Raw genomic sequence first — 13231 nt, forward strand, 5'->3', positions numbered from 1 at the left:
ATGATATATGGTTGTTTCAGCAAACCTTAATGATGGTTTGATCTTGACATTAGAATAACTCAGGAATCATCATAAAACCATCAGTTTGTTTTGTTGAATTTGAGCGTTATTACAGACTTTCACAGAGCGGTAGCACGGCATCTGATTAATGAATAACACGAGTGTGCATTGAGCTGAATGCACCTTTAGGAACACAGTTTGGTGCACGGTGCGGTGAAGAGAAATGAAAAGAAGGAGTCATTTACAAAGTGGACATTTGCCTCTGGACCACATTCTCTGTCGCTGTAATCTAAGAGCCTATCTGAGGGAATCATGTTCCAATATCAAACAGAGACGCTGTTACTCGCTCACACATGAATCTGCAGACTGGAGTATAAATCACATTTGTCTGGTCGAACTAAAGACTTTTTAAACAGCCTCCCCCCCCCCCCCACACACACACACACACACACACACAGAGCAGAGGCTGGTGGGTGCTACCAGTTGTGACTCGGTGAGCTGCACTGGCGCTTCAGAAGAAAGAGACAGAGAGCTTGAGAATGAACCATAAAGCGAAATCCAAATTAACTTCAGACCAATCCTGCGGTGGAGCGGGGTCAGCTCACGGTGTGCCTCCACCTCACTCTACCTTTCCTCGCGGGCCACGCACTGGCACCTCTCTATTTGTCTGGCAGCCGGCCCCGAGCCGCTGCCTCCCAAAGCCCGAGATACATTCATCAAACACACACTTGATAATTTACAAAGGCAGCATAAAATTGTGGATTTTCGGGCTGCATAATCTTTAGACAGATAAACAAATTACCCGGGGCCCTCCGGCAGAGAGGGAGCGCTCGCTCGGCTAAACATTCATTACCGGGGCTCCCGGAGCTGGTGCCGCGCCGTGCAGCCAGCGGGCAACCTTTGGCGTGTTAGGGCTCGGCAAGCAGAAAATAACATGATGGCGAGTTAACCGACCGTGCCATGATAGATGACGCCGCAAGCCGGGCTGTTTACGGGCCTATGTCTCAACAATCTGTAATGCTGGGAGCCAGAGAGTGTGTGCTCAGTGAATCATCAGCCAATCTACGAACACACTAACTGTTCCACTGGTCCCTGCATTACAAGCAATTAGCTGGTGCTTGAGGGGAGGAAAAGCAAACAATAACCCAGCTGTGTGTGCGTGTGTGTGTGTGTGTATATCACTTTTTACATAATTCTGACACATTAAGTGGGTAAAATAAACGGAGTAGTCTTTGTTTTTCAAGACTGTAATACGGTGATCAGAGTTGTTGTTCTGCTGTGGCTTCGGAGAGTGAAGAAGAAAGATCAGGAAGGAATTTCTGGGACAAAAGAAAGAAAAACTTCCTGAGCAGCCCCCTGCTGTGGACTGAACCTGTACAATACACTGCTGCATGTCTTTCTCACACACACACACACAGACACACACAGACACACACACACAAGCCTGAAAACCACTGAAACTCCACAGCTGATCATATTTCAAGTTTCTGAGAACTTCATTTGTGAGTAAATGTTAGTCATGGCAGCTTTTTTCTCCCCCAAATCAAAAAGGAGTTGTGTTCTGGAAAACGGGTCACAACAAATCTGGGAACACTTTGCAGAGCTGCATGGCAGATCGCTAAGTAATCCAGCAAACAGAGAAGGAGGAATGGAGAGAAGTGGCAGATTGGCTGGAGTTTACAATGCTGGGATGAATTTGAAGCTGAGCGGGGGCCTGTGGGGTTGGACCCCCTGAGGCAGGAGACAGATAACTGTGGCTTCATGAAGAAGACGGGGCCCACTGGAACTCTTTAAGTGCTGGGATATACTGTCTGGGTGAACCTGTGGCTTAGCGCTCCAAATTAATATTCACAGACATGCTTCCATCTATGAACTGACGGAGGGCGGCGAGGGTAATGTGGATAAAGGACGTGAGACATTTATAAAAGACACCTGGGTTTCAGTTGAGGGAGGAGTGTTGACACTTTGGATAAAACATGAAGAAATCTGCAATTTAAAGGCATGAATTTGATGAAAAGTGTCAGGTTTGGGCTCACCTTTAAGACCAGCTCTCTGGCAGAGGGAGACAGAAGGATTCGATCGCACCAGGCGGGGCATCTGGTGTTCATGTACTGCTTCCCCTGACTGCTGTCTTCACTGTACGGATAACTGAAGACACACACAAGCAAAACACAATCAGCAAACAGAAAAATATCAAACATTGATAGTCATTTATACACATAAAGTAATAATGAACTGCATTTCCCAGTAAAGTGCTGCACAAGGAACAAGACAAAAGAGGGAAGCCAATAAGGAAGGCAACAAATAGGATTGGTATGAATCAACAGGGCTCTAGAGGAGTAATAAATATGAGAGATCGTCTGCCTTATCTCAGAGATCAAAATGTTTTCCCCAGAAAACAGGAGGTCCATAAGTATGACCAATCAGAGTCATCTCTTGTATCAACACACATGGATGGCTCAATCAAAGCAATCTTTCTCTGCCAACTGTGCAGGTTGTGAGTGTGTGTTTGTGAGGGAGAAGAAGAGAGAAAAGAAAAGAACGATTTGTTCAGAGCGGGCCAGAGGGAGATTTAGTTGCCCATATGTATAGCTACATCCCCACAGTCATCAAAAACAGCTTAGGTGGTGCAGCAAATGGCCATGAGAGATTGTATCTTGGAACAGCAGGGAACAATCGCATGATTTAATCGCGGCAGGGCTGGAGTCAGGCGGAGAGCCACAGAGCTGATACAGATTTACATTGTTGAGAATTCAATTTGCGCCTTCGGCTCATCAAACTGCTTCAGATTTACACGCCACCAATCCAATTTGTTTGTCGGCGCTCATCAGGATGTAAGACCGGGCTTACATACTGTAATACCAATCCAATTTGCTCCTTCAGTGCCACACGTGCTAACCGTAGCAGAACACAAAGTGCTTCTTCTCTGAGGATGGTGATATCCTAATGATAAAATAAACACACACATCGGCCCTTCGATTCATCACACTTGCCAGGTTCTGATAGCTTAATTGGACTTTGTGCTAAGGCAGAATACATTTTAGAAGCCTTTGCTTGCAGTTGCTTTGCATGTATACGTGTGCATTCAAATCACTCTGTGGTTTCTACTGCTGCGGCTGCAACTACTACTGCTACCATGTGTGCGTATATGCAGGTCTTTGAAAGGACAACACGCTAAAAATAGGCAAAAGACTCCTTTCCCATTGTACGAGTATGGCTTTCTGTTTTTCTCTGGTGTGTCACGTTCAACATCAAAGCGTGGCAGAAAGCAGGGTTAGTAAACTGTGGAAATGTTACAGTGGTTACTTATTTATCTGTTTTTAATCTTATTCAGTCTCCCTTTCAAACTCTCAAACCAGCGTTGGTGATTGTTGGAGCAGCGGAGAGACTAACAAAGACGACTTTTACTGTGTTTCTGTCGGGTTTGAATGAAGTGCGTTTCACGAGGTAAAATGACTGTTTCTGTCAATGGAGTCTGAGAGTATATTAATTGCATGTTTTGTATGTTAATAAATTATAATAATTGTCCAAATCCCTGTGGACTTTATCTATTGTATATGTGCTTCAGCGTGTCAGATAGCAACGCGCCGGAAAAAGTGGGGAAATCCACCTGGGTGTCATGTTTCCATCAGTCATTTGTCCTGGGAATGAATCCCGATTGTTACATTTCCCACTGAAGATAAAAGCGAAAGATATTAGTGGGATATGTCCAGTTGGAAAGGGGCTCACTGCTGCTACAGCTACTGACACAGTAGAATACTAGCACTTCTCTATCTGCTCACAGCTAACCAACGTGATCGCAACCACAATGTTACTCTTCTGATGAGACTTGGACTAATGTAAATGCAAAAGTCCAACAATGCTGGCAGATTTTAATTTTTAATTTTAACACATTTGGGATTAGAGGCACCCCAGTGACCCAGGGGTTAAGGCGCAGACCGTGAACCGCAACATCCCCAGTTTGCATGCAACTGGGAACCTTTGTTTGACTGTCTTCATGTCACCATTCTCACCCTGACAACAGCTCAAACAGAGGCACGGCCAGTCAGACTGCATTTCCTTTAACAACGCCAAAAACAATTCATTTTAATTTAATACAAGTTACGTAACATAACTCAAGACTCACCATTCTGTCACTGGCCAGTCGAAAATGAGGACACTAGCTGTCGTCTCTGCTGCCATTTTGTTGCCTGCCTTGTCTCGTCTGTCTTCATCAGTGCTCTGTTATTTATTTCCTTGTAAGTTCTTCTCACTTATTTCCTATGAACTGTAGCTTTTCACCATGTGTGTTGCAGTGGCATTATTTATTGGTGGATGTGTTCTGTGCTATTTTGTGCGCATTATGCAGGGTCATGGATTTGATAAGATGTGTCATATTTGATTTTTTGGGTGCCTTTTTAACATCATGCCACGGACAATCAATGAAAATCAGATTAGATTACCTCTGATACATTTACGGTTTTCTTTTTTTCTGTTGATCAATCACAATTGTCCCTATCGAACAAACGGATGTAGTGGAAACACTAATGTTAATTATCAGACGGACTATACTGATTGATTTTATTGGGGATTAGTCATCAAAAATGTTTTTTTGTCTATCCATTAGATCAGTTCTTCAAACATAACGCTCTGGATAGCCACATTTGCTCTACAGTCCCTCATGACGTGTACATATAAAATGGCCAACATCAGTACTGACATGGTACACTGATAACACACACGGTATATGTGAGAATGTTCTGTGGTTCCTGTGTATGGAGCTAAGGCTGGGGCATGAGATGAGACACACACACACACACACACACACACACAGCCCCCCCACCAGGTGAACAAACAGACCTGCAGAAAGCTACTTAAAGAAGTTCCCTGCCTCCAATTAGCATTAATAGCACTTAAACCATGGGGGAAATGCATGGGGTTTTGGTATGCTAATCAAAGGGCTAAAGAAGTGATCCCAGGATAAAAGAGAGCATGAAGAATAGGATGAGTGAAACAGAGATAGAGAGGAGGCAGAAGAGAGGGGATAAAGACGGATCAGACAGAAAGAGGCAAAGTGAGGGTGGAAAAGAGCAAAGTCTTCAAAGGGCTTGTGGAGCTGCTCCACTTCAGGGTGGCCTTAAGGCTCCCGCTTCCTGAGGGACGGTCCCTGGCCTTAAACAGCCTGTGAACAATCCTCCTATCAGGGGACTCTGTTATAGCTTTATTGACTAACAAGACTGGGGTCATTTTGGTGTTAAAGAGATTGAGAGAAATTCAAGTTTTCCCCTCACCTCCTTCAAACAATGAACTCCCGCCTGATAGCAAACTTCCCCGAGCACTTCAGCAACAAAACTTCGCTATCGTTCAGTCATTTTTGATGACAGCCAGTCATTATAAAAGCTGATTAAAAACACTCAACAATGGCCATTAAAGGGCAATTCTGTGTCCATGTGTGAGCAGGTATAAGTTGTTCCCCTTTCTGTTTTACCGCACCCTCCGTTGGCTCCGATGGAGATAACAAGTCTTAATGCAACAGCAAACAGTGGAATGGCGCGCTAGGGCCAAAGTGATTAATGTGTCCGATTAGCGAGCTCACAAACTTATCGGGCAAGGTAAACGGTCCGAGAGGGCGTGTGGGCTGGAGGCCGTCAGCTCATATCAGACTCTTATTGCCCACAGCAAGACTAATTACACTAATTAATGGGCCAAGCTGATAACTCCAACAATTGTGTACCTGTATAGAAGGGGGAGGTGCACTTCAAGGTATCCACACACACACATACAAAATGAACATGCAAACAGTCACATACTGTACATTGCTTTACCTTCTCTGGTCCAAGGGCTGATAAGAGACACAACCAATATGTGAAGTTACTGAGAGTTGTCAAATAAAAGGGAGACTACAAAATGCTCCCGTAGGAACAGATGTGACAGGGTTGATTCATTAAAGAAAAGTCTTCTGTCTCAAAGAGAGAATCATTTGGTGACAGTCAGTTCTGATTGAGATGCTACTGAATCATATGTGTTCTGTTACAGGTTAAGATCACTTGCAGGCATTTAGGAATTACATGTAAGTCTGCACCATGCACCAGAGCCAAATACTTTATTTTTAATGATGGTAAGTTCATATACGGCTATATATTTGGATTTTGTCTTCAAGCTAAAAATGCAACATCCTCTAACATAATGGCACAATACCCAGTAATTAAGTAATTTTCCAAGTCCAATTTGTTTTGAGACACTGTTGTTCCAAATCCACACTGCACACTGATTCTAATCATGTTCTGAGTACGTGATGTCTTCAAATGGTTAAAGTGGACAAATTAAGTTGGATCAAAACAGTGACAAAAAAAAACCTCTTCAGTTTTGAGTGTGTTGCTGATGGACACTATTGCAATGTACAAAGGAAATACACAAGCTTCTCTCAACTGGAACAAGTCATATATATATATATATATATATATATTTGTGGATGGTGGTGAAATAGCTCCACAAACTCCTCAGAAAACAACAAACTGCTTTTACATTGTTCCCGTCTCTGTCACTTTTAACTGTCATGCTCAAGTCGCAGTTTTATTGATATATCTCATAATTTCCAAGTATGCTGATTTCTTGCGAACTAACTGCAAAAACAAGTATACTATGAAGACTAGCATGTAGTACATAATATGTACAAACAATATGCAGTGTTTAGCTATCCTGCAGGTGAATAGATCTTGAGAAAGTACAATAGTGTACAGGGTTAGAGATCTTCACAGTGTTGCCAGTGCCTTTAAAAACATTGTACATCCAAGAGGCCAAAATGATGCTTCTTCACTTAATTTACAGTACATGATAAGTGAACATGCTATGAACGTGTTCAAGTGAAGTAGTGACAAGAGAAAAGTTGGAGACTGTGAACGTCATCAGTGTTAATAATTACGCTGCTGATCTCTTGGCGTTTATGTTTTTTTCTTTTTACCTTTTGGTTAAAGTTGACATAAGAATACTGCATTTCTGCTTGTTCTTCCATTCTTCTGTGTTGCTGACCACATCCAAGATGACACGTGTGTGCGGCCATACACAGAGACCCTGTAGCACCCATTGAGAGCTCATTCATTCATGCTTGGTTTGGGGTTTAATGTTTGACTTGGCTGCTGACACATTACTCACATGTGTTCCGGCCGGCGTCAGCTTGTTTGTCTTTGAACAGTAAAAACTGCCGAGGTGAGCATAGGCCCTACCTATAGTGTGTCACTCAGCCTCACCCAGCAGAGGGAGAGGCTGACATACATTAGTGTGCTATACAAGCTACTAGATATACACATAGTTTATCTGTATAACAGTTAAAATAACAAGATTAAAAGAAAAAGCTGTGTATAAAATGTGAGTTAAGATATAGTTGGGAGGCCAGAACCTGCATCCCCAGGACCAGACATTCGGTCCTGGCATGGATTGCTCCAGGCCAGACTTCCTCGCCTGACATTCTCTTATCTTCATATCAAAAGCTATTACCTAGTCCTACATGATGACAAATAAGTGACAGGAGCACAGTATTTAATGAGGGCAATATAAACTTGGGAATATAGGTAGGGCAGGAAGCCAAAGATAAAAGTAATGGTAACAGTGACATTAGTTCAAGGGTGGTAAAGAGCATCGTGGGATGTTGGAGTGACCATTGCCGAGCTGGGATTGGCTAAAAAGTCAGAAACTGTGGGTTTCCAATGACTCGCTGCCTCAACAGCTATGTTTGTTTGCCGTTGTCAGGGGAGGCTTGGCAAAACAAAACACACACATACACACACAGATTCAAAAAGATCAGCCAAATGCTATCAATAAAGCTGAATGTTTGCTTCAGTTTGTAGAGCTGGGAGGCTCGCAGGCACAACATTGGCATAGTGCAGTACAAACAGAGTCAAATGCCATCAGTAGCTCATGGCTGTCAGCCTGCAGGGGTTCAGCCATGACATGCTCTGCCTTTAGCTGCTCTAAATGAAGACAAGAAGACACAGATGGCATCCATTTCATCCTCTCTGCGTGAGATTGTGTTTAACAAAGCCTCCTCTCAGTGGCATCATCTCAGACGAGAGGCAATGACACACGGCAGTGGACAATCTTCAGCTATTATCGCCACAATGGCCCCTCATCATTTTCCCAGGCTCTCTAGTAGTGAGAATGATGGATGAGCTGATGGTTGTAAAACAATGTTCCTGTTCAGCAGTTCGGCCTGTCAAGCTGAATCTTGTGGTCGCACACAAGCCTCACACTTACAGTGGCTTGGACGCAGTGCTTTAACCAAACATTGTCATTAAAGTGCGTCTGCGGTGCTCCTTAAATGGAGTCACACGCCTCCAGTATAGCATGGCTGTTCACAGAGCAGAGAACAAGAAGCCTGTTCATGTTAGGATGCAAACAGCAGGGCTATAGGACTAATGTATGCACAGTCGAACACACAAATACACATGCGGAGAGGGTGACATCATTCGGACAGGCCTTCAGAGGCAAGGGGTGTTGTGTGAAGAGTGTTGTTCACAGAACAAAGACAGTTACTGTATACAGGAGAGCCATCTGTGTAAGCACTTCCTATGAGCTCAAAACTAGTCTCGAGGAATTCTCCACTGCTCTGAAAATTCTCTGATATGTACTTATTAGCAGTTATTGAGGAACTGGAAAGGAGCCAGTTGTGTCTCTTGACCAGAATTTTCTCTCTCATCTGAAGGGCAAAGTCATTCTGCCTGGCATCAGCTTTCAAACCTCCCCCTTCCTCTTTCATGAAGCTGTGAATGTTGTAGCTTTCCCCAGCAGGCAAGTCACTTCTTGGCTTGTCCTCACAGCAGCTTTGGGAAATGTATGCTAACGTGCCAAGGTTAGTCCCAGGGTGCTTCCCAAACAGTGAAGACACAACTGTTTATCAGTTTCTGTCTCCTCACTGGCCTCACCTCCTGACCCCCGGGGCCACGCTCTGCTCCTCTGCTTCTTTCCATGTCTAGACTGGATAAATACGAATACATGGGACTGGAGCCATGCTGTTGCCTCTAGCACCTTCCCATCACTCTCTCTATATGTACTTAAAGAGAGGTTACCTGGGTTATTGGCAGCTAAACTTGCACAGATCAACGGCTCTTCTCCTGCTCAAATTATACTTTGTGTGCAAGTAGCCGCAAGAGTCTGCATGGAGTAAGGTGGCACGCTATTATTGAACTTTTCCTTAAGCTATACATCTGTTTTTGTTGCATTTAAGTGTATTGGTGTTACCTTTTGATTTGAGTCTTGCTTGTAGCATTGTTTTATGGTCTACCACTTAAGTCCACACTGTAATATCTCAACAACTATTGGATGGATGACCATGACATTTTGTACAGTCATGTTTTCCAGAGGATGAATCCTATATCAGGAATCCTATGTGGTAAATATACCTGGTAACATCAGCATGCAAGAATGCAAGGACTGTATATGTGTGTGATATATATATATGGGATGTTATGTACTGTATGTATCTCTACTTTGGCTCCTCTCTCCCACTTTACAAACAGATCCATGGGACAACAGCCGTCTTTTCTACTCCTACACTTTTCCTTCTTTCCTCCCACCAACGTAGCAAAACTTCCACACCACCTCCCTGCTCTGAAATCACTCATGACTTGTCCATTGATGGAGTTGTACCGCTGGTCTGATGTCACTCAAAATCTCCCTCAAAGCCCATTCCCAGTAACCATGTTACCGGCAAAATACATTCTTCCACTGCTCCCTCATTGTCCACTGCATTTCTTCCTGAAGCTGGGGTCCCGATTCAATTTTTGCATCGATCTTGTGCAAAAAAAAAGGGCAAAGAAATCAGATCAGAGGCGTACTAAAAGCTTTCCCCTACATCAATCAAAATACATGAATAAGTTACTGGTGGTTTGGTACGTTTTAGGGGATATTACCTTAGTTATGCCATTTCAAATATGAAACCAAGAGTACCATAATGTATAATAAAACTTACCATTAATTTCAGTCAAATGGCAATTCTGCAGGCTCTGCAAAGAAAACGACCTAATGGCTTGTTGCAGTCCCATGCATTAAACACAGGACAAACTGTGTTCAAATAAATGATTGGTTTCTTTTTAATAGACTCATTTATTCCCTCCCAGTACACTGCTTGAGAAAACTAGTACACATACATGGGCTCCTGTGTATGAGTGTGTGTGAGTTGTCCCACAGCAGCCGACTGGCTCCAGGTCCAACTGTGACAAGGCCCGGGCAAATTCCTCACCCTGGTGCCCAAGTACTTAAGACATGTCACGGCCAACTTTGACAGACGACTTTTTGAAAGCAAAGAGATATGCATTTTACGGCTTGCAGCCTCTGCAGCGACGCAGGGTGAAGAATTCATGCGTGTATGTCTGGGGACAGAGATGTATGTCTGCCAAAACTGGATGTCTATTCCAAAACAAATGAGAGGGCGCTGCTAGCCAGGGATGCTTCAGCTGTAGTTACCTGGTTAAAATAGAAAGCTGGAGAGAGCATTTTCTGCATTGAGGCTCTCAGTCACTTTGTGTTATACGATCCTTAGATCAACCTTGACAGTAGGCCTTATTTTGGGACAACTTCTTACCCACCACCGGACAACAGACAGAATTAACTTGCAGATTAAATGTTTGTGACAAGTATTGATTTATAGATTTGAACAAGAGTGAGCCGTGTGCGTGCATGAGAGTGTGTGTGTGTGTGTGTGTCAGCGAGGGTGTGTTCTGATGGCCCTGCATTAAAAAGAGTAATAACCTCACAGATGGCGAGGGGCTGGTCCGGAGCAGGCTATGTGATGGAGAACAATCGTTGAGGCTTGATTGCTCAAGGAGCACAAGGCAGACCTGACAGGGGGAGGGGTGCCAGTATATGTGTGTGGGGGTGTATGTGTGTGAAGTGGGAGGAGGGGGTTGTTTAAGTTTAACTAGGCCACTGCTACACATTACAAGGCTGACAATGATATGGCTCGTCTCGAGCACGGAGTAGATCAAATCAAATTTCATATGCTGCTCCCGGGTTTCATCTATTTGATTCATCATCACCTCAAGTATGTGGAAATCATTTGTATTCTTACACAGCAGCACATTCATCCCTCCCTGTGGAGAGATGATTCAGTATTATATGGATAGGTGCAAAAGTCAGCCAGTGTAAAAGGACAATAAATCCACCTGTCACTTATGCAAAGTGATGTAAATGGGGGTCTCTGATTAAGACACAGAGTCATTTAAAAAACAGGGACTGGCAGAACCTTGACACACACACACACACACGCACACGCAGTCTGGAGCTCAGTTTTACACATGTATGCACATGCACACAATCTTAAACTCACGCTCAAAGCCACACATACGCTTTGATAGCTCTATGTATCTCAACCCCACTTTCTCTCTCACACACACAGTAAAATCCCCCGCCGCCCTGCGCCTGCCACCAGAGCAGTTTATCAAGTAATTATTGTTTGATTACAGCGTTTCATTATCTGCACTGATTGAGTCACAACCGACGGCAAAGGTCAAGCGCCATTAACGCGCTGCTCCCGAAACATATTTCCACGCCGGCCGCATGTTTGCCCTCCCTCTCCTCTGAAAAGGCTAATTGCAAATGCATTTGTTTGAGGAAGAGGAAAGGAGACCACCCGCTCCACTCTCCCCCAAGTCCCACTGAGACGGAATATCAATGCTGCCCAAAGCGATCGCACAGCGACACACACACACACACACACACACACGCACACACACACACAAAACAACATACACATGGGAGCAGTTTGGGACCATATCCAATCATACTTAACAACTGATACCCATCAAACACAGATCCAACAGCTTTCATAAAACCATTTTGGACAATAAGGGGGTGATTGACTCCTTCTGATTTTACATATTAATAACGAGTCCTTATGGCCGAGATCTGGTCAGAGTCAGTGCATTTACCAACATGTGATAGTACCCTGTGGGTGAAACTCAAGCCATAGGGTTTACTCTGTTGTACAGTTTTATGTTTGAGGCCCTGGTTAATGCTCCGGGCTGGTTCACGAGGAAACGGTCCGGGACCACCTCCCGGAAGCGGTCTTGAATACGGTGTTCAAAACTGGCCGAACAATCCGCACAGGGATTAAAACGATCTGTTCATGCACAACGTCATTCTGCTGCCAATCTGATGATTTTGTCAACAAGAGCAAAATATATACTTGGAGCAAATGTGCAACAATAACAGAGCAATAACAGCTACACAATCCAAGACTTGCCACATTGCACTTTTAACGTTTAAATCACCCTGATGGGGCCCTGAGAGTCGACAGCCACGTAGCAGCTCTGTAAGGTCGTAACGCTCATTGTACAGACAAACACACTTATAGATGAGGTGGTAACCAAAGATCATGAATGTCTGCATCAATTTGCATGAAGATGTTGTGCCATTTATCTAAATACCAAAAAGCACAACCACGTGGGACTACATGGCACTACAGGGAAAGTTAAGGGGTCACCAGTTCCTCCTCTGGGGACAATCCATCCAACAGTAGTTGACATTGCCATACCTAGAGCCACGCTGCTAGAGTGGCTAAAAAACCTCAGGACCTAATGTTATTGCAGGAACGTCAGAGAGTGGTGTAGTGTTGTAGACATTGGTAATATGAATGCATAAGTGCCAAACAAAGTGTGTGATGTAAAATGGCTCCATACCTGGGAGGGAAGGAGATCTCCAGCTCATGCAGCCGATCCTTGTACACAGACAGCTCTTTGTCATACTCTAAAAGCTGTGGAAAGAAATAAAAGAATGGGATTGATGAGAGAGAGAAATGTCATTTTAAATTATTGCTTTTTTACGTTTCTTTATTTTTTGATCAGGGGAAAGTCAACAGAGCTTGAATGCTCTTCTTCAGCTCTGCTCCGCTTTACATTCATACAGTTCACACATTTCTTTTAGAAAACATTCCCGCTGTAGGCCTCTGAGAAGTTATACATCCTGCTGAGCAGTTTTGTGATTGAGAATATGTTCCAAACGGTGTTTTTAGCCTTCAAACTCAAGATTTGTATTCTGAAAAACGAACAAGCAAGCCAAGCCAAGAAAAATCAAGGACAATTTAAAGCCTCGTCTGATTCACACAGTTTAATTCAATCTCTGATATTAACTGAACCTAGAAGTCACTACTCTTCTATCATCAAGCCTCAGTGAGGAGTGAAGGAGAATAAGCCAAATGAGGGTTTAGCAGAGTAGATTCTGTCTTTGGGTTTATTTAGTTACCTCCATGTTTCCCACTCTA

General features: G+C 43.7%; 1 protein-coding gene across 2 annotated transcripts in view; it reads right to left on the reverse strand.

The window, feature by feature from the left end:
• Nucleotides 1-13231, reverse strand: part of inpp5a (inositol polyphosphate-5-phosphatase A) — a 143649-nt gene that overhangs the window by 3129 nt on the left and 127289 nt on the right. For both annotated transcript variants that reach the window (XM_029449560.1, XM_029449561.1), the window contains exons 12-13: nucleotides 12651-12724; nucleotides 2037-2148 (exon numbers count right to left, since the gene is read on the reverse strand). In XM_029449560.1, the coding sequence (XP_029305420.1) occupies nucleotides 2037-2148; nucleotides 12651-12724 (186 nt within the window). The remainder of the gene's footprint in view (nucleotides 1-2036; nucleotides 2149-12650; nucleotides 12725-13231) is intronic.

Source organism: Cottoperca gobio, chromosome 15 (genome assembly GCF_900634415.1).
Source record: "Cottoperca gobio chromosome 15, fCotGob3.1, whole genome shotgun sequence".
NCBI classification, from domain to species: Eukaryota; Metazoa; Chordata; class Actinopteri; order Perciformes; family Bovichtidae; genus Cottoperca; species Cottoperca gobio.